The sequence below is a fragment of the Pristiophorus japonicus genome, chromosome 1 (genome assembly GCF_044704955.1).
Source record: "Pristiophorus japonicus isolate sPriJap1 chromosome 1, sPriJap1.hap1, whole genome shotgun sequence".
In the NCBI taxonomy this organism is placed as follows: domain Eukaryota; kingdom Metazoa; phylum Chordata; class Chondrichthyes; family Pristiophoridae; genus Pristiophorus; species Pristiophorus japonicus.
The window spans coordinates 98262840-98287421 of NC_091977.1; the positions used below are offsets into that span (position 1 = coordinate 98262840).

At 45.2% G+C, this 24582-nt stretch overlaps 1 protein-coding gene and 1 long non-coding RNA gene across 2 annotated transcripts in view; one reads left to right on the forward strand and one right to left on the reverse strand.

The window, feature by feature from the left end:
* shc3 (SHC (Src homology 2 domain containing) transforming protein 3) overlaps positions 1-24582 on the forward strand; it is a 367957-nt gene that overhangs the window by 325101 nt on the left and 18274 nt on the right. The window contains exon 10 of the mRNA XM_070860095.1: positions 3412-3612. Coding sequence (XP_070716196.1) covers positions 3412-3612 — 201 coding nt within the window. The remainder of the gene's footprint in view (positions 1-3411; positions 3613-24582) is intronic.
* Positions 15448-22982, reverse strand: LOC139228801 (uncharacterized). The gene is made up of 4 exons (XR_011587628.1): positions 22919-22982; positions 20762-21014; positions 16926-16965; positions 15448-16650 (listed from the first exon to the last, which is right to left on the reverse strand). It is a non-coding gene; the product is annotated as an uncharacterized lncRNA (long non-coding RNA).

Here is a 24582-nt window from a genome sequence, read left to right on the forward strand (position 1 = left end):
CTGCACTTGCTTAAAAACTGTTATATCTCTAACTTTTTCCAGTTCTGATGAAAGGTCATCAGCCTGAAATGTTAACTCTGTTTTTCTTACCAATGATGTTACCTGATCTGCCTGAACAGCATTTTCTGTTTTTAATCCACCTTTCCAGTGGAGTTTTTATTCCTCAAGGGAATGTATATTCATTGAGAATTATGAATTATTTCTTTAACTGTTTTCCATTGCTTATCTACCATCATATCGCCTAATCTAATTTCCCAATCTAGCTCATCCAACTCACCCCTCATACCTCCCTACTTAGCTTTGTTTAAAGTTAAGATCCTAGTTTCATACTTAATCACTTCACTTCAAACTTAATATGAAATTCTATCATATTATGATCACTCTTCCCTAGAGGATCCTTTACTATAAGGTTATGAATGAACCCTGTCTCATTGCATAATACTAGATATAAAATAGCCTGTTCCCCAGTTGGTTCCTCCACATATTGTCCTAGAAAACTGTCTTGAATGCATTCCATGAACTCGTCCTCCAAGCTATTTTTAACAATTTGGTTTGTCCAGTCTATATGAAGAGTAAAGTCCCCATGATTAATGCATTACCCTTGTTACATGCTCCTCTAATTTCCTGATTTGTACTCTGTCAAGAAAGGTGGTGAAGAGGTAATGTTGGATATCGTCAGCATACATGTGGAAGCTGACTCCATGTCTACAAATGATGTCACTGAGGGATATGTAGATGAAAAGGCAATGGTGCGAGGGCAGAGAGAAGCCATTGCTGGAGATGCTCAATGATTGGATAAGTAAAAGTGGACCCAAGTGAGTGCAGTGCCATTAGGGTGAACAATGGAGGATAAGTGTTGAAGGAAGGTGTGTGGTCGACCATGGCAAAGGCTACAGAGAGCTTGAGGAAGATGAGGTGGGATAATGCACCATAGTCCCAGTCACACAGAATGCTATTCATGACTTTGGTTAGCACTTTTTCAGTGCTGTAAGATGGGGATGAATCTGTGGAGAGATTCAAACATAGAGTTGCAGGAAATATGGATTTGGGAACACCTCAACCTGCGATTTTCCATTTATTGAATTTAATGGAATGAAAGTTCTGGCTGAGGGTGCACAATTTCTTGAGATGTATTTTCACTGTCCACTGGAAAGCTCAATTGAAAAATCTCCTTTAAATGTGACGAGTTTTAGATCGAATTTTCAGAGAAACATAGAAAAAATTAGTGCGCAGCACCAATCGTTAAACACAAAAGAAGGGCTGGGAGGACTTCCTTGAATTTATTTCTGAAGAAAAAAATCCACAAAATATTAGAACTGCTCTGAATTTTTTAGTCTATTTTTGGCATGATAGAGACAGGTCTCCTCCTGTGCCACTCTAGTGCTATAGGTTATAGGGACATACATACTGGATTTCATTGTTTTGGACGAACATACAAAATTGATGGACAAGAAAAGACCAGCTGGTCCATCAAGCCTGCCCACTTCTCCAACCTGGGGAAACGGCTTTCAGCATAAATAACATACCTCTTAATGTGATCCGAATAGTTACAGTGTAATTCTCTATAATATTTCTGTAAAAATGTAAGAAGAACTCGGGTGAGAAAGGGCCATTCAATCCATTAAATTGTATGAGAGTGTAGAGAAACTGGGATTGTTCTCTTTAGAGCAGAGAAGTTTGGGGGAGATTTAATAGATCAGTTCAAAATCATGAATGGTTTTGATAGAGTAAATAAGGAGGAACTGTTTCCACTGGCATGTGGGTTGATAACTAGAGGATACAGATTTAAGATAATTTGCAAAAGAACCAGAGGTAAGATGAGGAGAAATTTCTTCACGCAGCAAGTTGTTATGATCTGGAATATATTACCTGAAAGGGTGGTGGAAGCAGATTCAATGGTAACTTTCAAAAGGAAATTGAATATAAACTTGAAAAGTAAAAATTTGCAGGGCTATGGGAAAGAACGGAGCAATGAGACTAATTGGTTAACTATTTCAAAGAGCCGGCACAGACACAATGAGGCGAGTGGCCTCCTTCTGTGCTTGAATTTTTCTATTTTTTACCCACTTATGTTTTCTGATTGTACTTTCCTGTGCTTTAAAGTAATAATCTGGATTTACTTTACCTATGTCATTTAAAATTTTAGCCAAAATCTTTCAAGTCTGGGTAGTAGGCAGGGTACCCAGTATGGGAAAGTTACCTCTTTATATACTTTTCAGAGATCCACTTTTAACTGCATTCTTTCTAGATTGTAAATTTCTTTAATCTTTCCTCATAGCTGATCTCCTTGATCCTTGTGATTTGTCATTTGGTACAAAATGTGCCCTTTCCAATGAAAGTATCTTTTGCGGTGTAGCGACCAAAACTGAGCAAAGTACGCTAAATGTGGTCTGACCATTGTAAAGCCTTATCATAACTTTTGTAGTCTTTTATTATCAATGTATATGTAATGTTTTATACTTATCAGTACAGAATGTCTCCAAACCTGGAAAAACTCACCATGATTGGAGGTCGTGAAGCAACCAGTCTACTCATTACTAGTACATCTTTAATGACTACCATAATCTGTTCATGGTATGCAAAGTTAGTTTCAAATAATTAACCTGTGTTCTTTCAATGCAAAATGATCTGAGCCACACCATCCTTACATTTCTCGTAGTCCCCTGAGCCGTAGCAAGGACAATAGAAACTGAGAAACAAAGCAACCTTTTCTTTCTTTACATGCTGCACAAATGTGTGAAAATAGAATACTGAGTGAATACTATCTCGAATGGAGTTGGAATGACAATGCATATAAAGAGAAAAAAATTATAAGAACTTAAAAATGATGACAAAAATGGTGGGGTAGAAATTTGGTGAAGTCCTTTGAGGTGGAGGAAATACAGTGATGTAGGACTTCTGTCCATCACTTTGCCCTGCTGCTTACCCCGTTCCAATTTGCGGAGACAGAGTCATTAGAATGTTCAGAGTGGACATCTGCACCTGTAGCAGCACAACTGAGACACTACAGAGGTGGAAGGTGGAACTCCAAGCTGCCACTCTGAGACAGGACACCCAAAGCCTAAACCGGGCTGAAGAAAATTGTCAACATAATTTTTAACATTCCCCTCAGGGAACAGATATCAAGCTAAGTGAAATTCCCAAGGTAGCCTCAGGGTGGCCCCAGAAGCTGTCAAAGTTTCTCTGTGAAGTTACAAGGACAGGTCTAATAAGCGCCCACCTCCTTTGGAATGTAATTTCTTAATGTAGGTTATATGGGCTGGAAATCCATTGGATTCAGATTCCTCTTCAAATTGTGGCTGCCCCTCAGAATTGTCTACAATCCAAATCCTCCAAATCGTGGAATTTCTACGCCTTTGTATTTAAATAGCTACTTAAGCCTCTCTTACATTCCTTACTTGAAATCTGCAGGGTCCTCTAGTGATTTATATGTTCAGCCTGAGGTGAGACTTCCATTGGCCAAAGGTGGAGAAGCTCCTACATATGTCAACACTGAACACCTAGATCTCCAGGCTCTCGTAACATTACAAATACACCCCAGCACCAGCACAGGAACCAATGAATCTGCAAACATCAATGAAGACAGTTCAAGAAAAGATGTCTTTGATATGAGTAAGTATAGATTTTATTCTCTTTTCCCCCAAAGTTTCAAGTATGTTCGTCAGAACCATTGGCATTCAGTTACTTTAAGGAGATTATAAACAAAAACTGTTTATTTTCCATGTAGTTAATTTGTCAGTCAACTATGGATGATCACTCAATAAATCTTTTGTGATTCTGTTATAATCATTATTCCTTCAATGTAAACTTTTGCCCAGATTTTGCTGGAGCGGGGCATCTCGTGGCATGCCCTGTTAGTTACACTTGTTCCTGCATGTGTTTTTTGCCCACAAACTTGCTGCAAGTGCAAGCTGATAATGACACAGCAAGGGCAACAGGGCATCTGGGACCTTGCCCAATAACAGAACAGTGTATCTTCTTAACCAATGAGATTAAAGGATTGAGGAATAAACAGGAAGGACTGAGAAGGAGGGGTGGATTAGAGTGGGCGAATTCAATGTCAAATCAGGTACAGAAAGAGAAATAAAGAGAGGGAATGAAAGATTTGATTAAGAGAGAGAGAGAAAAATAAATAAATGTAAAATTTGACATTTTAAAAAAATCTCCTAAAACAATTCATAACCTGAAGAAATGAGACTCCACACTTAGAATTGTTCATTTTCTGGGCAAGAGAGGTGGATTGGCAGTCATTCACAATTATCACATAATTAAAAGGGTACTTATAGTGCATGCTAATGCAGTGGTACAGAAGGATCTTGGGGTCCTTATACAGGAAACACACAACGTTAGCATGCAGATGCAGCAAGCAATTAGGAAGGCAAATGGAATGTTGGCCTTTATTGCAAGGGGGGTGGAGTATAAAAGTCGGGAAGTCCTGCATCAACTGTACAGTGCGTTGGTAAGACCACACCTAGAGTACTGTGTACTGTTTTGGTCTCCTTATTTAAGGAAGGATATATTTGCAATGGAGGCAGTTCAGAGAAGGTTAACGAGGTTGATTCCTGAGATGAAGGGGTTGTTATATAAGGAAAGGTTGAGCAGGTTAGGCCTATGCTCATTGGAGTTTAGAAGAATGAGAGGTGATCTTATTGAAACGTATAAGATTCTGAAGGGTCTTGACAGGGTAGATGCAGAGAGGATGTTTCCCTTAGTGATGGAATCTAAAATGAGGGGGCATAGTTTCAGAATAAGGGGTCGTCCATTTAAAACAGAAATGAGGAGGAATTTCTTCAGAGGGTCGTGAATCTTTGGAATTCTCTACCTCAGAGAGCTGTGGAGGCTGGATCATTGAATGTATTTAAGGTGGAGATAGACAGATTTATGAACGATAAGAAAGTCAAGGGGAGCAGGCAGGAAAGTGGAGTTGAGACCAAGATCAGATTAGCCATGAACTTATTGAATGACAGAGCTCGAGGGGCCAAATGGCCTACTCCTGCTCCTATTTCTTATGTTTTTATGAATGCAGAAATGAGAAGAACTGCATCTGCTGACATCACAGTTCATCTTAATGAGTACAAAAACATTATTCTACTGAATCCCCAGGATTTTAGATGTTCTAATTATCCCCTGTTATATTTCAGAAGGAAATGCATATCATTTCAAGTTTGTTATCCACCCACTTTGTATCACAGAGAATGGAGTAAATAGAAACCATGACCTGCAGGTGCATAATTATTATATCAAGGCGTTAACAAATCTTTCCTAATAGTTCAGAAAAACATTGAGCTATCATGCGCTTAGTAAATGCATTTTACTACACAGTGTTTTAATGGATGAAGGGGTGTTGTGTGGAGGCAGTGTGGGGCTGTGTGGATGGACCCCAAATGCTTTTGGTTCCCAAGATTCCAAGACTTCTTAATCTGGCTCTGGCAGGACCCTAGGTGTAGTCCTAGCAGCACACATGTCCAGTATTCACATGTTAATGAAGGACCTCCACCCTCTGACCCAGCAAACGTTGGGGGTGTGGGGAGGAAGGGAGGGTCAATGGCAGAGGTCCCAGGTGGACATAATCCCAGTACTTTTACCAGGATATCACCGCACCCCATATGGATTTTCAACCACTGTTATTTTCAAAAAGCATTCTATATGGAAATGATAGGGCTTTACTCTTACGTTTTTATAAGGACGTTCAGCTTTCATATACTGAAGTACAGCAATCAAACATGCAGTTTTTAAAAACGTTTTCATTATCCGAGGGTGTCCAATTTGATGGAATAGTTACGACTTTAGCTTTAGTGATAAATTGGCCTTGAAATTGGCAGTGTTAAGGCCCAATGATATTAAGCTGCACCATGTCAAAATTCGTGCTCAGTCCTCATTAACATGATTGTAGTCTTGATTTCAGTGCAAAAACTGTTGTTCATTGGCTTACTGCTCAACAGGTGGGCCAAGATCTGATCCAGTCTAATTCCCAGTCTTGTGTGGAACAGGCTTTATTCAGTACTTAAAGGGGAGGTGCATTGATGCTGCAGCACCTCATTGTCAAGTCACTCATAAATTCATCAAGAAGAACATGGCAGTGCAAACCCATGGCGAAGCGTCAGCACAGGGAGAGAACCTGCAGATTCTCCTATGCAACTCTTGGTCATGGCCTTGGAGAGGCTGTCCTCTTCACACACACTGGCAGGAAGCCCTCGTCACACACCTGTCGAAGGCTCTGGCAGGAGATAGTCGCCTATCTCGACTCCAGAGCTTTGGTCCAAACTTGGAAAAAAAGAGCTGAATTCCAGTGGTGATTTGAGAGTGACTGCCCTTGACATCAAGGCAGCATTTGACCAAGGGTGGCATCAAGGAGCCGTAATAAAATTGAAGTCAATGGGAATCAGGGTGAAAACTTTCCACTGGCTGAAGTCATACCTAGCACAAAAGAGGATGATTGTAGTTGTTGGAGGTCAATCATCTCAGCTCCAGGACATCGCTACAGGAGTTCCTCAGGGTAGTGTTTTCGGCCCAACCATCTTCAACTGCTTTATCAATAACCTTTCCTCCATCTTCAGGTCAGAAGTAGGGATGTTTGCTGATGATTGCAGTGTTCAGTTCCATTCACAACTCCTCAGAAAATGAAGGAATCCATGCCCGAATGCAGCAAGACCTGGATGACATTCAGGTTTGGGCTGATAAGTGGCAAGTAACATTCATACCACACAAGTGCCAGGCAATGACTATCTCCAACAAGCGAGAGCCTCACCACCGACCCTTGACATTCAACGGCATTACCGTTGCCGAATCCCCCACCATCAACATCTAGTCACCATTGACAAGAAACTTAATTGGACCAACCACATAAATCCTGTGGCAACAAGAGCAGGTCAGAGGTTGGGTATTCTGTGGCAAGTGTCTCACCTCATGACTCCCCATAGCCTTTCCACCATCTACAAGGCACAAATCAGGAGTGTGATGGAATACTCTCCACTTGCCTGGATGAGTGCAGCTCCAACAACATTCAAGAAGCTCGACACCATCCAGGACAAAGCAACCTGCTTGATTGGCACCCCATCCACCACCTTAAACATTCACTCCCTCCACCACTGGCGCACCGTGGTTGCAGTGTGTACCATCTACAAGATGCACTGCAGCAATTTGCCAAGGCTTCTTCGGCAGCATGTCCCAAACCTGTGATCTCTACCATCTGGAAGGACAAGGGCAGCAGGCGCATGGGAATGCCATCACCTGCAAGTTCCCCTCCAAGTTACACACCATCCTGATTTGGAAATATATCGTCTTTCCTTCAACGTTGCTGGGTCAAAATCCTGGAACAGAAGTGGAAGTACGTGGTCTTTGTGAAGGAAAGGATATGATACAAACTCATATCCTACCACTCTGTGTACAATACACTGGAGCACCAATGCGCTAAACAACCAAATCCTGGAACTCGCTCCCGAACAGCACAGTGCAAGCACTTCCCAGCCCCTGACCTCTACCATCTGGAAGGACAAGGGCAGTAGGCGCATGGGAACACCACCTCCTCCTCTTCCCACTCCTCCACCTCACCCTTGTCCTCCTCCAGGTCTCACTGCACCCTCATGATGGCCAAGTTGTGAAGCATGCAGCAGACCACCACAAAATGGGACACCCGCTCCGGCTCTTATTGAGCATTCAAGACAGCGGAACCATTGCTTCAGCAGCCCGATGATCTGCTTGATGATGTTCCTGGTGGAAGCATGGCTCTCATTATATGAGTGATGGGCAGGAGTGGTAGGGTTGCGGAGGGGAGTTATCAGCCAGGTGCAGAGCAGATAGCCCTTGTCTCTGAGCAGCCACCCTCCAGTTTGATGTGGTGGCTGGTGTTCTCCACTTGCACCAACACTCCGTTACCTTAGAACCTTGAAAGAAGTTAATAAAGCTGCTGGAGTTGCAGAAAGTTGCACAGAGCCAGTCAAACTGAACAAACATGCCAACTGCATTCGTAGTTGCTGATGATCCCTTTAAATACTGCTGCTGGAGTCTTCTTCCTGCTTGTCAACGTTTGCTCAGCATATGACACTTAAGCCATGCCGGTAAAATTGAGCGGTGCACTCTAAACTCGCAGATCGGGCATCAAGTAAGCATTGTACACTACTGATGTCATGATCTGCATCATCTACACATCCCTAGCAATCACTGACATTGGCAGCACTGCCAGCCTTCCATAAGTGGCAACCGCCACAGGACCTGCCAACAGCGGGAGGAAGAGTGACAGCCGTCATTTTTTCACCTGAATCTGGCGGTAACAGGTGGTGTTAAACCCCTAAATTTCTAGGCCAATGACTTTGTGATGACACTGGTCTTCATGAATTGTGAAATACTGAATTGGGCTAGAATCTTAAATGTCATAGAAGGAGATATCTGTGCTGCTACTGGTGTCTCAACTTTGGCTGGGTCAGTGCTGGAGCTCCCAGGAAATGCACCCGGCACTTATGGGGAGATGTGGTCACCGTGGAATTCCTATGTTATTTATCTTTGACCAAGTTTCCTTCCTTGTCATGATGTTTTTATGGTCTCAGCACTGCATGAACCATTAATTATCTGTATCTGTAACTATCCTTATAATGTTAAATGCTGTTCCTATCGTTCTTAAATGATAAGGGAATAAGGGGTTATGGGGAGCGAGCGGGGAAGTGGAGCTGAGTCCATGATTAGATCAGCCATGATCTTATTGACTGGCGGAGCAGACTCGAGGGGCCATATGACCTATTCCTGTTCCTATTTCTTATGTTCTTATGTTCTTGTTCTTATAAATAGATACTCCTCTAACTCTTTCTCATTAAACTCTTTGTTTGAGAGTATTCTACTACTTTACTGTGAGAAAAATCATTCTTCTAATCTCAAGTCTTGCTGATGAATTTTATATTCATAACAACTTGCATTTATATAGCGCCTGTAATGTCGGGAAACCTCCCAAGCAATTTTCACTCAATTTTTTATTGTATGCAGTCTCTTTAACCGGCTACCCGGCCCATTCAATTTTTAGCGCATGCACGTTTATTTCCATGTAAAAGCCGTTGAGCGGCCTGGGCAGGACCTCCAAACTGCTGCAATGCTGCGCAGCTTAGCGGAAATGTTACTTCTAAGGCGCTTCATGGGAGCATTATCAGATAGATATTGACACTGAGCTAAAGAAGGAGATATTAGGAGGGATGACTAAAAGGTTGGTCAAAGAGGTTTTAAGGAGGAGGGAGAGAAGGCGGAGAGGTTTAGGGAGGGAACTCCAGTGTTTAGGTCCTAGGCAGCTGCAGGCATTGGCATCAATGTGGGGCAAAAGAATGGAGGTGCATAAGAGCAGAGTTGGAGGACCGGAGAGATTTCAGATGGTTGTAGGGCTAGACGATATTAAAAATATTTAATATCGTCTAGCCCTACAGTCATCTGAAATTTGCACCCTCGGGTTCAAAGCCATGAAGGGATTTGAACACGAGGATGCAAATTTAAATTTGAGGCATTAGTGAACGGGAAACCAATGAGGTAAGCGAGCACAGGGGTTATAGGTGAGTGGGAATTGGGTAGGTTAGAATATGGCAACAGAATTTTGGATGAGCTCAAGTTTATGGAAGACTGTGGATGGGAGGCCGGCTAAGAGAGCACTGCAATAGTTGATTCAGGAGGTGACAAAATCATGAATGAGGGTTTCAGCAGCAGCTGGGTTGAGGCCGGGATGGAGATGGGCGATGTTACAGAGGTGGAAGTAGGCGGTCTTTATTATGAAGAGGACATGGGGTCGGGACTTGAACATGGGGTTAACTAGGACGCTGAGGCTGGGAACAGCATGGTTCAGCCTGAGACAATGGCCAGAGAGGACAATGGAATCAGTGGCTAGGGAAGAAGTTTGAAGGGGCCGAAGACAATGATATTGGTCTTTGCAATGTTTAATTGGAAGAGATTATACCTCACCCAGAACTGGATGTCAGGCAAGCAGGATGACAACACAGAAGTCATGGAGGGCTCTAGAAAGGCGGTAGTAAAATAGAGCTTGCAAGTGAAAACTGATGTCATGTTTTTGGGTGATGTCGTTGAGGGGCAGCATGAAGATGACAAATAGGAAGGGGCCAATGACAGATCCTTGTGGACTCTAGATGTAACTGTGTGGGGTGAAGCGAACAGCCACGATTCTATAAGTGTGCAGCAAAGCCAGGGCAGTTCCACTCGGCTGGACAACAGAGGAATTGGAAAGGAAAGGAAGGTTGGAGTTGGTGTAGTAGTTTGCCAGGACAGAGGGGTCAGGCTGTATTTTTTGAGGAGGGGTTAATGACAGCAGTTTTGAAAGGAACGAACCAGTACTCATGTCCTATTGCTCTGTGATAGTAATTCAAGATAAGTAACATGTTTCAATCCACACATCCATTCTTTTCAGTATTAAGAAGCTGAATCATGCCATGCTTCAATTCCTTTTTCTAATTGCAAAAGAATCAGTTTTATGAATCTCTGGGGGTGATATTGCGTATGGCTCCATTGCGAGGCGGGCCATTCTGCATCCAGCGCAGAAGTCCCGCCTCCGAAGCGAAATTGCAGTTAACACCCCTCAGAGAAAGTGGAGCAATGTCGAACACTATACTTCCTCTCAGGGCGGCTCAGGAGTGTTAAGCGCGCGCAACCCAAAATGCTACACGGCCTCTCTTCATAGCTCTGACACGATTCCAGGGCCCTCCCTTTCCGTTAAAGGAGAGGGCACACTGCAAGCTCTGTAGGGTTTACAGGGGCCTACACTCGGCCACTGGGGATGGGGGTACCGTGTCCGCAGCCCAGCTCCGAAACGGAGTGCTGGGCAGCACGATCGTGGCACAGACCCCGCGAAAATCCACACAGAGGCCGGACCGGTAAGTCGGAGGACAACGCAAAATGGTGCCGCACACCTCCCCTTTAACTTTCGCCCTGCGAGCAGAGTGCAGCCAGGTTCACAACCCGTGAGGCTGGCGCTGACAGCAAGGACGCTGCCCAATTTCCGTCACGGGGTGAGAACGAGCTGCCGCAGGACGAAAAAGGGTCGCTGTGAACCGCGATGGCGTCATCAACGGGGGTACAGCTATCCAGGGCACTACCAGCGGTGGGCATGGTGCTACTGGTTTTGCGCCTCCGCTAACTCCCACGCAATTTCGCGGGAGCTGGTAGTGCCCCCTCTCTGGGCGAGAAATGGCTCACGTCCTGTTAGCACCCTCCAGAGCCGCTAACGGCAGTCGCAACCCATGCAAATTTCTGCCCCTCTATTTATAACTTCGATAGCTAGTCCCTGATGGATTTTTTGTCACCCTTCTCTCAATGTTCTGCAATGCAATACTATCCTGGCCCCAAACCGGCAAAATTCCAAATATGGCCAGTCTAATGATTTACACAATGTTGGAATAGCTTATTTTGATTTAAAATCAAGTATCGTTGAAGTATCACAGTACAGTATCATTATTTATGATAAGAGCTTTACATTGACTGGGAACTTTCAATGAATGGTCAGTGATCATCATCCCCAAATGCTTTTGTATTTTACCTTTGCTAACGGATACCCCTTAACTGTGAGCATATGTTTCATGTTTTGCTTTCACATGTGTAAAACCTCATATTTGTTCAGATTTAAATTTCTTAGTCAGTATATTAGTTATTCATAACATTGGGCCTGCTGGTAGGATCCCTTAGTCAGCAGGTGTGAAATAACTAATGGATACTCTTTGGAACAGGATTTCTGCTTGTCCCTCCACGACCACCCCCAATCCTGACCCATTTTCCTGGATTGAGCTTCATCCTGCAACTATGGCAGATTCCCAACGGGATTCTTGCTGCTAAAAGAGAGCACTCCAGTGCAAGGATGGAACATCCCATAGGTGCTACAACAGGGATGCTGCTGCAGCTATAGCAGAAACAGTGAAGGAGGCCAAAGTACCCAGAAGATCAGATCAATGCTCCTACTGAAGGCATTGGCTGCAAATAGGGCATTCAGCAGGTAAATAATTTTTGCTAACTGGAGGAAGAGAAGTTCATTACAGGGCTCACTCGCTCAACAGAGAGTGGGGCGGTGGCAAAGCCTTTAGCCCTGCTGATTAGGTCCTACCAACGTCTTTCACAGGACAGCCTAGGGAAGTGACAGTAAGTGGAGGAGGACTAGAGAGAAATCCTCTGAGGGCCCAGACCATTTGTATGTAGAGGGTGGGAAAGGAACAATCAACAGTGGTCCTGGCAGGGGTGCAGAGAGAAGAAAAATCCCTATTGGAATGGTAAGGCAGACAAATTTTTCTTCATTTTCCACCATGATCCTTCCCAATCATGGGGGAGAACTTTCACCAATGTGTGGCTGCAATTCTTAAAGGCTGCATCTGATATTTAAAGACACTGCTTTTATGGCTGGGCACAAAATGGCTGTAGAAAAGCAGAGGTCATTTCTATTTTCTGAGGCATTTTTGGAGGTGCTGTAGCATAGAAGATCCAGGCTGTTTGACAGAAAGTGGTTCCCAGAGTCAATGCAGTTTCAAATATCCAGAGGACATGGGGATCACACGAAAATAGGTTAATAGCCTCAGGAGATCTGCCAAGCAAAGGCTAGCCAGAATGCACTACATCATGTCGATGGATAAAATATGCAGGACAGTAAGGCGGAGATTTTTTTTTGTGCTTTTTGTAAATAATTTCCTAGGTGGACCTCACAGAGGAAAATTGAGCTGGTATTATCACATGTCTGTAATGGAGCCCACCCAATTTTCTTCTTGTGCTCTGCCCAGGCAATTATTTGCACTGAAGCACACTAGAGGAACATGTCTATGTAACAGTTCCCTCACACCCTGACTGGGGTTGCATGGTAAGGCCCCAGAAACTACTCTTCCCAATCTTTACATCATGCCCATACTGCAGCAGGCTGCATTATATTGGTGTAAAAAACAGATAATACTCAGTTGGTCAGGCAGCATCTGAGGAGCGAGAAACAGAGTTAACAGGCTGGATTTTTGGCTCATTTGCACCTCGGTTAGTGCCCCGGCTGGGTGTTAAATGCTGTTTTTTGGCGTTATGCTGGGCGTCCAGGATTTAGCACCCAGCCGGAAGATTCGGCTATTAGTTTGCGCTAGCACAAAAACTTACCACCCCGGCCTCCGTTTTCAGCATGATTATGACGTCAATTGTCATGCAAGGCTGCGCTAGTGCCCCGGATGGAACTTTCAGCCTTAACGCTTGATTTAACGTCCGCCCAGGAAACGCCTGAAAAAATCAGGCGATCACAGGGTGCAGCAGGCGCTATTGGCGGCATATTTAAACGGAGACTGGAAGATCTTATTTCGCAGTTGTCAGTGACTGCTAAAGTTGAACGCAGAACGCTGCTTGAGGCTCCGAGTTGCAAACGACACTTTTGTGTGCCATGACACTTTGCTTACAAGGTCAGGGAGAGATTTCAATGGGGGCAATAGTAGTTCGTCAACGTATCATGCTGGTTGCTATTGGCAAGTGGCTTCAAGCTGGAAGAAGGGTTTTTGGCAATGTTGGGCCACAGATTCATAGAGGTCACAGGGAGGAGGCCTTACCCCCCATGGGTTTACAGAGAACATCGCTCATACCTCCAGCTCTCTGAGGCTCAGTGCGTTAGAAGGCTACGCTTCCGAAAATAAGTGCTGACAGATATATGCCAGCTCCTACAGGCAGACCTACAGCCTACCAGTGGCAACAGGACTGTGCTGTCCATCGAGGTCAAGGTGACTGTGGGGATGCCCTTCTATGCCTCCGGCTCCTTCCAGGCAGTAGCAGGGGACATGCACAACATTTCTCAGCATACTGCACATTGCTGCATTCGCCAGGTTACAAGGGCACTGTACGCATGCAGAATGAGCTACAAAAAGTTCCCAATGAGCAGGGACAGCCAGAATGCGAGGGCTTTAGGGTTTGGTAGAATTGTAGGCTTCCCCAAGGTTCAAGGAGCCATTGACTGCACACACGTCACCTTGTGAACACAATTACACAAGGCAGAGGTCTTCAGAAACTGAAAGGGATACCACTCCCTTAACGTACAGCTGTCTGTGACCACACACAGCACATCCTCACTATGAATGCCCGCTATCCAGGGAGCACACGTGATGCTTTCATCTTGCGTGAGACAAGGGCAGGGCTGGCTGATCAGGGACAAAGGTTATGGCTTGGCCACCTGGTTCCTGACCCCTCTCCAGTACCCTGCCACAGAAGCTGAACAGCGCTACAATGACAGCCATGCAGCCACCCGCAACGTCATCGAACAGGCGTGCTCAAGCAGTGCTTCTGATGCCTGGACTGCTCTGGAGGCAGCTTTCAATCCTCCCCTCAACAGGTCTCCAAATTCATTGGCCCACAAATCGCAGCCTCCCAGAGTCCGTACGGAGTATGTATGGACCCGGGAAGGCATCGCAAAAGCCGGTTTTCAGCGCACAATGTGCATGCGCTGAAAAATGGCTTTTCCAATCTGTCAAGCTCCAGCTTGACAGATCCTCTGCATCTCGGGAGCGAGGACATTTGCATGGGCAAGATTGCGGTATTTACCTGTATCTTGCCTCGAAAATGTCTTGAAAACTCTTGCGCCTGATAAAAGCAGGCACATAGTCTACTTTTATGGGCGTAAGAGTATTAAAACATACAAAAACATAATAAAATTAAATTTAAAAAATACATTTTATTGTTAAAAACCATCCCCACTACGGTAAGTTTATTTTAAACCATAATTAAAAAAACATTTTAAAAATCGGAAAAATATATTTTTTATAAAACATAAATAACTTTAATTTAATTTAAATATGTGGTGTATTTTTTATTTTTTATTAGTGTTTTGGGTGTTGGGGGGTTTTCTCATTCTTAATAATGGGAATTCCTAATGGGAACGCCTACTTATGGAATTCCCATTATTAAGAATGAGAAAATACTATACTTTGATTGGCTGTCCAGAGCCACGTGACTGCAGCGCGAGCTCTACGAACGTCTCGACGCGCACGCGCTCCAACGCGCAATAAGTGGAGACCTCAGGACCGGGATGTCTCGTGGGCACAGCAGGTTCAGGGTAAGTGCACATCTTTTTTCCCTATTTCAGTTGATCACCCGCGGGAAGCAGCCGACCGGGATTTCTAGGCCATTGTGGTGTGCTGCATGCTCCACAACTTAATCATCACGAGGTGCCAGGCATTGCCAGTGGGGATTGCAGGACCACCTCAGGAGGAGGAGGACGAGTAAGACGAGGCTGGTGAGGAACCCATTGCGGAGACACCACAATCACAGAGGTGGCAGTGTGGAGACACGGCCGCAGCAAGAGCCTTACGTAGCCAACTCATCTTTGCTTGAATGGGGAAGATGCGGTTGCAGGTTTGACTCGCGACTCTGTGCCACCATGACTGCTCATCTACACTGAATTCTGAAATGAGACACAAAGACACCAATGGCAAAGGTCCAAGAAACATTTTTATAAACATCAATAATGAACAATGCCCCCCCCCACAAATGATACACTGATTAAACCAAAACTAACTAAACACAAAACTGCTTCCTGCAGCAAGTCAATGCAAATTAACCCATTTCTTAACACACAAATATTTACAATGTGAACAATTCTACATAAATGTATGAGCTCAAACTTGCACTAGCCCTTAATGGCTCTTCGCCACACTTTTCCCCCTTCCCATCAGCCCCCTCCCATGCCTGCTACTCCTCCTCAATGTGGCCTCAGTGCCTACAGCAAAGCTGCTAGAGGACTGCTGTGTTGGGGAGCAGACAATGCAGATGGCGTCTGAGGATGCCCCGGACCAGCACTTGGCCTGGAAGGCCTGGCTACAGACTGCTGCATCTCATCATCAGCGGAAGCAGTCACTGGTGGCTGGGGTGTCAACTGTGTATGGTGCATGGTTGGTGAGTTAGTGCTGGGAGTCAGATTGCTGTCAGCCTGAGGAACGACAGCACCTTCCATTTCTTGGGAGCCACTAACTCTCCGGCAGGGCTGGGCTCCAGCATCCTGGGCACGATGTGTCTCCACAACTTGCTGGTCTGCTTCGGCACCGTCCCTTCCCAGTTGGACAGTGGGGAATGCAGAGTGGATGGCAGCAGTCATCGACCCCATCACATCAACAAGCTGAAGTGTATCTTGTGCCTGCGATGCGCCCGATGCTGCGACATGATCAAGGGCACATGCCCCACACTCTGGAATGCCACTGTCGCTGCTCGAGGCCACCAGCCTCAGTGTGTAGGCAATGATGGCCTCACTGGAGTCAACTCAATGAGTTGCATTGACAATCCGTGACGCCTCTGCAACAGTCGCAGTAAACTTGTCGATGCTCTCTGGGATCCATCCCAATGCATCCATAAGCTCACTGTGCATGCCTGTGTTTTCCCCTGGATATTTCCACCAAGTCCAATCCCATGTCTGCCCGTCGCTGAGCACACCGACTTTGCCGACTCACCCTCCAGAGAGCTGGTCTGCGAGATTGCCTTCTCGCACTGTGTTGCTGCACTTGAGTGGGGCAGGAGCCTCCAAAGACACAAAACCCTCAAAAATCTCTTCGTCGGCAAATGAGGAATGTTGAAAAGGGGCAACTGGTGAGCTCTGCGGCTCAGTGATGTTGGTTGTGTCCGCAGCCTCGTCATCACCACCATGGCCTGAGCTTGATGCGTCCCGGGAAGGCTGGGGCGATTGTAGCTGATCTTCTGCAAGCACAAAAACACATACGTGTGGTTAACAGCAGGGGAGGGGGCAGGGTGACATGAGGAAGGTGGCATTGCACATGTTCATTTGAAGGCCCGCCGCCATTTTGTTATACTTCTCAATGCAGTCTCTTCAGATGCCCTATCCATTTACATATCCTCACTACCCGAAGGGGGTTCAGCATCGGCCCCGGCAACTGCCCGAGCTGCTATTCCAATGAGGGCCGACACCCGTTCCTCAACATCATTCAGCTCCAGTATCTGAGGCGTCCACCTACCTGTGCACAGCTGCTCCCTCCTGTTGTGGGAGTGCTTCGACTGCAAAGAGAAAAATAGGTAAGGTTCAGAAAGGGTTTCTTTCCTGTTGTGATACATATGCCTACCATAGTACAATAGGTGACACTGTGTGAATGTTCTAATGGCTTCTGTTCAATCTGTCTGGATGTTGCATGAGCTTTGTGAGTGATTGTTAGGAGATTAGAGGGATGTAACATAGGGTTGTAGGTGATCGTTCTGAAAGCCATAGCAGCAGTGGGAGAGTATTGTGAGGAAGGATGTGAATTAGTGAGTTCATGTGCATCGATCGTTAGAAGGCAATGGGTGCAGAAATAAGCCTTCATCTTTCTTATGTATTGTGAAACCCACCCCACAGACAGCAAGACTTTAGAAAGATACCACATGCATGAAAGACTTCACATAGTGTGTGAGATTCATTTTAGAAGAAAAGGAGGCATACATAAATGTGAATGATAGTCATCCTGACCAATCTGGTAAGGTTGTTAAACTTTTTTCTACATTGTGTCCCAGTTCTGGGCACAGTGTCTGCGGCAGAGACCTCTTGTGCTATGTCCCTCGACAGCCTCTTAAATACAGGTGGGAGTGGTCTGGCTCCCCCAGCTAGATGGAGTGAGGACCACCTCCTCTCCACTGTGTGGACTAAGGCCTCACTCGCCTCATTACAGAAGTGCCTGGCACGCTGCCTTCCTTCCTGCTTCTCCATCTCTGCAGAAGTGTCTGAAGTGGGGCGGTTTATATGCACATGCGCGCAGGAAGCTCCCGCTCCTGCATTAGCGCTTGCGCCCGGAAAAAAAAAAATTCACTGCACATGGCAAAATGGCTGCCTCCTTTAACGAAGCAAGTTTTGGCTCGGGTGCACAAAATCCATTGTGCAATGCTTGACTTAACACCAACGCTCCTCCAACTTACGTTTACACCGAAACTTGCAGTCGAAGGCGCAAGCTATTTTCAGACGCTAATTTTAATACCCAACCCCGATTAACGCCCAAAATCCAAAAAGCCCAAAATCCAGCCCAACGTTTCAGGTTGGTGACCTTTTGTCAGAATTTGGAAGAAGTTAGAGATATAAAAGGTTTTAAGCGAGTGCAGAGACAGGGTAAAGCAGGGAGGAGAGGAAAGAACAAAAGGGAAGGTCTGTGATGTGGTGGAAATTAGGAGAGATTAAATGACAAAAGGAATGATGGTGCAAGGCAAAAGGAGATGGTAATGGGACAAGCAAAGAAATAAAGGATGGGTAGAGGAGGTGTAAATGGGAATATCAGAATCATCAACAACAGCTGCCGTCTGAAAAATTGGGGGCAGAGGTTATGATCTGAAATTTTTTAACTCAATGTTGAGTCCAGAAGGCTATAAAGTGCCCAATAGAATGATGGGGTGCTGTTCCTCAAGCTTACGTTGAGCTTCATTGGAACAGTGTAGGAAGCTGAGGACAGAGAGGTCAGACTGGGAGTGGGACGGAGAATTAAAGTGACAGGTGACTGGAAGCTCGGGGTCACACTTGCAGACTGAACAGAGGTGTTCCACAAAGCAGTCACCAAATTTGCATTTGGTTTCCCCAATGTACAGGACACTGCATCGTGAGTAGCGAATACAGTATACTAAATTGAAAGAAGTACAAGTAAATCGCTGTTTCACCTGAAAGGAGTATTTGGGACCCTGGACGGTGGGAGGGGAGGAGGTTAAAGGGCAGGTGTATCTCCTGTGCTTGCACGGGAAGGTGCCGTGTGAAGGAGAGTTGGAAGTTTTAGAGGAGTAGACCAGGGTATCACCGAGGGAGCTGTCCCTTCGGAATGCTGAAAGGGGAGGGGAGGGGAAGATATATTTGGTGGTGGGATCACGCTGGATATGGCGGAAATGGCGGAGGATAATTTGTTGAATGTGGAGCCTGGTGAAGTGCAAGGTGAGGACAAGAGGAATCTTATTATGGTTCTGGGAAGGGGTGAGAGCACAACTGCGGGAAATGGAACAGACACGGTTGAGGGCCCTGTCAACCACGGTAGAGGGGAATCCTCGGTTGAGGAAAAAGAAAGACATATCAGAAGCACCGGCATGGAAGGTGGCATCATCGAAACAGATGTGGCAGAGACAGAGAAACTGGGAGAATGGAATAGAGTCATTACAGGAAGCGAGGTGGGAGGAAGTGTAGTTAAGGTAGCTTTGGGAGTCAGTCGGCTTATGGTGGGAGACTATGAGGTTGGAGGCTGTGGAGGGAAGATTTCCAGAGGAGATGAGATCAGTGACAGACTTGGAAACGGTGTTTGATGGTCGGTGGCGGGGTCGTGGTCCAGGGGAAAAGTTGGAGGATGTGTCAGTGAAATGCCGACCAGCCTTTGCAAGGTAGAGGTAGGTTCTCCAAACAACAGCAGCACCACCCTTGTCAGCAGGTTTAATGACAATGTTGGGGTTGGATCTGAGAGAATGGAGTACAGCAAGTTCAGAGGGAGGTAGGTTGGAGTGAGTGAGGAAGCCGAGAAATTGAGACAGCTGATGTCCTGCCGGCAATTCCCAATGAAAAGGTCTAGCGAGGGTCAAAGGCCAGAGGGAAGGGTCCAGGTGGAACCAGAGTTTTGTTTCTTTGCATGTCCCATTACCATCTCCTTTGGCCTTGCATCAACATCCCTTTTGTCATTTAATCTTTCCTGCGTTCCACCCTATCACAGACCTTTCCTTTTGTTCTTTCCTTTGCTCCACCTTTCCTGCCTCTGTACTTGCTTAAAACACACAATATCTCTGTTATGTTTGCAATAAAGGTTCAAACTGAGTACTGTTTAATTAAGCAAGGTACAACTTGCTTCTGCTTTATTTGGCACAAAACTGCTGGCCTTTTATACCAGAGCAGCATCATGTGCGGCTGCTCAGTGGCCTCCAACAATGACACCATCTGCTGGCTACAAACAGCATGTACATACATGACAATCTCTAACTTTTTCCAGTTTTGACGAAAGGTCATTGACCTGAAATGTTTAACTCTATTTCTCTCTCCACAGATGCTGCCTGACCTGCTGAGTATTTCCAGCATTTTCTGTTTTTATTTCAGATTTCCAGCATCCGCAATATTTTGCTTTTGTATTACTGTTGTTGCTTGACCATTTGGAAAAGTGGCCCGTAAGTAATCTGCATGATGCATGTTCATTTACTCAAACGTAAGCTGCAATACAGAATGGCTGTTGCAGCAAACTACTGTGACACACTTGTAAACTGTGTTCGCAAGATCATAGGATACTTATGGCTGAGGAAGGCCATTTAGCCCATCTTAATTTATCCATGCAGAACAACCCTACATTCCCCACATTGCAGTGACTAATTGTTTCTTAAGTGATTCCAGAGTTTTCGCCACCAACACTATGTCCACAAGTCCATTCCAAGTATTGATCACTCTCTGTGTGAAGAAGAGTCTACTGATAGCAATCCTAAAGTTAACTTTTGCTTGTTTGATCTTGTGTCCCTTGTTCTTAACCATAGCTAAGTTCTGTCCTGAATCCTTACAGTTTTGAGCACTTTTTTATTTGTGAGATGTGAGTGATATCCAATTACTCATCCCTAGTTATCCTGAAAGCTTTAAGAATCAATTACCTGGTCACATGTAGGTCAGACTAGGTAGTGTAGGGTATGTGGGATTCCCTCCCACCCCGTCCAACAGTTTATAGAGTTCGGATTTGTGGAACAGACAATTCAAAACAAAGATTTTTAGAATAAGTTCTCTTCACTTAAAATCAACAAAAGATTACAAGAAAGCATCTAATAGTACCATTAGTAATAAGCATGCACAGATCTATTCCTATACTTAAAACTTAAGTGATCATAAGCAAAAACTCACACGAGCTAACACCAGCGAGTGGTCGATTCGGCGATGGCTAGACGTGGCTCTTTAACTTTGACCAGGTTGCCCTCGACTGCAGCAGTAAGCCAATGTCCTTTTGTAGCACTGTTCTATACCCCAAAAAAACCTGGGCCGTCCCTTTGTTGACATGTTTTATCCAATGTAGGATTTTTTCCTTCTTCTCTCAATCAATCATTCAGGGATTGCGAGGGGCCTTTCTCCAATCAAATTTATGGATATTCAGCTATTCCTAAGAGTTTGCAGAAGAGCAGTAAACCATATGGTCACATCACAAGTTGTTACCTTGTATTCTGTTTTTTTGCAGAATTCCCAGGGTATGTTTTCTCCCTTTAGCCCAAATGTCTCAGTTTATGACCCTGTATTCTCGCCATTGGAGACACTAAGGGACCAAAATTGCCTCCCTACATAAGCTCCATTACCACCTCTCAGAGGCAGGAATGGAGCGGAGAGGCCTTATCGACTGGGGGCAGATGGATGGGCCGACCCTTCCGAAATTGCTTCTGGGCCGGAAGCGACAGGAAAAGGTTACCGCACCGCTCATTTTCCCGCTGACCCCTCACCGACTGGCGGTGACTGCCTTTCCGACCCCCATGCGGAATGACCCTGCGGGAGCAGCGCCATTGCCAGTCGGTGCCACTGATAGATTTTCCCATCGTTAGGTGTTAAGTGAAAGGTGGAAATGAATTTAGGTGCAACAGTAAGTACTGTTAAAACTCTTGTAATATGCTTATCCTGAAACATTTTTGTTCTTTTTTCTCTTGGCTGCTGACAGCTGCTTCAACATCTACCATTGTGCCTTCTGCTGTGGGGCTCCCATTTTTGCCCTTTCCCCATTCTAAAGAGACCACAATGGGAATAGTTTCGTATCAACCTTTTTAGAGGAGTAAGAGTTACAGAGGTAGAACAAGCTGTTCATGGAGGTGTTTGGCCCTCATAAAGGGTATAAAGGCTCTTTTACATCTACTTTTTCTGTTTTGTCCAAGCTTGAACGTTCCATTTTTAGGGTGAAGTATTAAAGGGAAGAAACAGGAGGCAAACATATCGGGAGAGAAATTTGCCTAGTTTGCGTCTCCCGTTAGCGCCTACGGGAAGTGGTAATGGGGCACTAAGAGGTTACTAACCGGGCGGGGCAAAATGACTAATGCCCAAGAACTTCCCTAGCGGTTTTGCGCTGGCGCTAACACTTACCGCCTCACTCTTTTGCGCCCCGTAGTTCGTGACGTCATCCGGTGCAGAGTGCCCCATTACCGCCCCGGATGTAATATTTGCTTCCGCCCCCTGCAGCATCACTGGACATGAAGATTGATTCAAAGCAACATTGGCCCTTCTCTTTACGCGAGGGAAGGAGCCTCCAATGTCGGCAGCACTACATGGAACATAGCTCAGCGCTCTGCCAATACCGCCCCTCTCACTCACGTAAGCGCTCTAAGGGAAATGATAGCGCTTGATTTAGCACTCCACTTCCCTCTTGGAGTGCTAAAGCGGATGTTTCCAGGAGCTAAAACTCTTTTTCGCCTGGCGATACTTTTGCGCTCCCTGAAAAATTATCGTCCCAAACGGGTAACTGCGCAATTTCTAGCCCACTGTATGGTTTTGGATTATAATTATGTTTTTATCAGAGTTGATGTTCACGTAGACTTTCGCAAGGAATTTTCTGAGAGCTTCTCCGCTGTTTCTGGGTACCCTGAGAATTTCCCCAAAAAGTAGGGGGAAAGCAATAGATTATCCCACTCCCCCCGACAGGAATTTGGGACAAAGTTTAAACTGAGTGGAAACCTGAGAGGACGTGGGTTTCATCCCATTTTGTGCCACTCCTACAGGTGATCTGACTGTTTTACACCCTCACTACCCCCAGAATTTTAGGTCAAAAATATTTACACATTTCTGAGGATTCTAATGTGTACCACTTGAACTTTGCACTTCTCACTTATGATACCTAGATTGAGATATGGTTAGCAACTCACTTGTAGCCAGATGTGAGTATAATTATTTGCAAATCTCTAGACCTTTTAAAGTATTAAGGGCTAAAAATTCAATATCGCCAAAAACTGCAGGCACCGAAAATGTTGCCACTGGCTGGACCGGTGAATTGGCACTGGTGGTTAATTAACATTAGCCCAGCATTAAACTTACCATGCAATGCTGTTCTGGTAGCGTTCGCCCCGGCAGGAGGCCACAATACAGCATGGCTGAAGTATCATTGCAGCAAGAACAGCCTTCTCTTAAAGCAAGGCTGTGTTTTCTTCAGTATCTTAAAGGGGAACTGTCTTCTGAAAAGAAAAAAAGAATAATCATGTAAAAGTAGGCAGTTTTTAGCCCTTACAGCTCAACTGCCTTCTGAAAAAAAAGCTAACATTGAAAAGAATTCTCAAATGGGTGACTTCAGCTCTTAAAGCTGAATTGTCTCCTGAACCTAAAAAAAGGGAAAAGTGCTTCAACACTATCACAAATGGCTTAGCAAGCCAGGGAAGAGGCACCCAGGATCTTGCATGCAACATAGAAACATAGAAACATAGAAAATAGGTGCAGAAGTAGGCCATTCAGCCCTTCTAGCCTGCACTGCCATTCAATGAGTTCATAGCTGAACATGCAACTTCAGTACCCCATTCCTGCTTTCTCGCCATACCCCTTGATCCCCCTAGTAGTAAGGACGACATCTAACTCCTTTTTGAATATATTTAGTGAATTGGCCTCAACAACTTTCTGTGGTAGAGAATTCCACAGGTTCACCATTCTGTGGGTGAAGAAGTTTCTCCTCATCTCGGTCCTAAATGGCTTACCCCTTATCCTTAGATTGTGACCCCTGGTTCTGGACTTCCCCAACATTGGGAACATTCTTCCTGCATCTAACCTGTCTAAACCCATCAGAATTTTAAATGTTTCTATGCGATCCCCTCACATTCTTCTGAACTCCAGTGAATACAAGCCCAGTTGATCCAGTCTTTCTTGATATGTCAGTCCCGCCATTCCGGGAATCAGTCCGGTGAACCTTCGCTGCACTCCCTCAATAGCAAGAATGTCCTTCCTCAAGTTAGGAGACCAGAACTGTACACAATACTCCAGGTGTGGCCTCACCAAGGTCCTGTACAACTGTAGTAACACCTCCCTGCCCCTGTACTCAAATCCCCTCGCTATGAAGGCCAACATGCCATTTGCTTTCTTAACCACCTGTCGTACCTGCATTCCAACCTTCAATGACTGATGTACCATGACACCCAGGTCTCATTGCATCTCCCCTTTTCCAAATCTGTCACCATTCAGATAATAGTCTGTCTCTCTGTTTTTACCACCGAAGTGGATAACCTCACATTTATCCACATTATACTTCATCTACCATGCATTTGCCCACTCACCTAACCTATCCAAGTCACTCTGCAGCCTCATAGCATCCTCCTCGCAGCTCACACTGCCACCCAACTTAGTGTCATCCACAAATTTGGAGATAGTACATTTAATCCCCTCGTCCAAATCATTAATGTACAATGTAAACAGCTGGGACCCCAGCACAGAACCTTGCGGTACCCCCACTAGTCACTGCCTGCCATTCTGAAAAGTACCCATTTACTCCTACTCTTTGCTTCCTGTCTGCCAACCAGTTCTCAATCCACACCAGCACACTACCCCCAATCCCATGTGCTTTAACTTTGCACATTAATCTCTTGTATGGGACCTTGTCGAAAGCCTTCTGAAAGTCCAAATACACCACATCAACTGGTTCCCCCTTGTCCACTCTACTGGAAACATTCTCAAAAGATTCCAGAAGATTTGTCAAGCATGATTTCCCTTTCACAAATCCA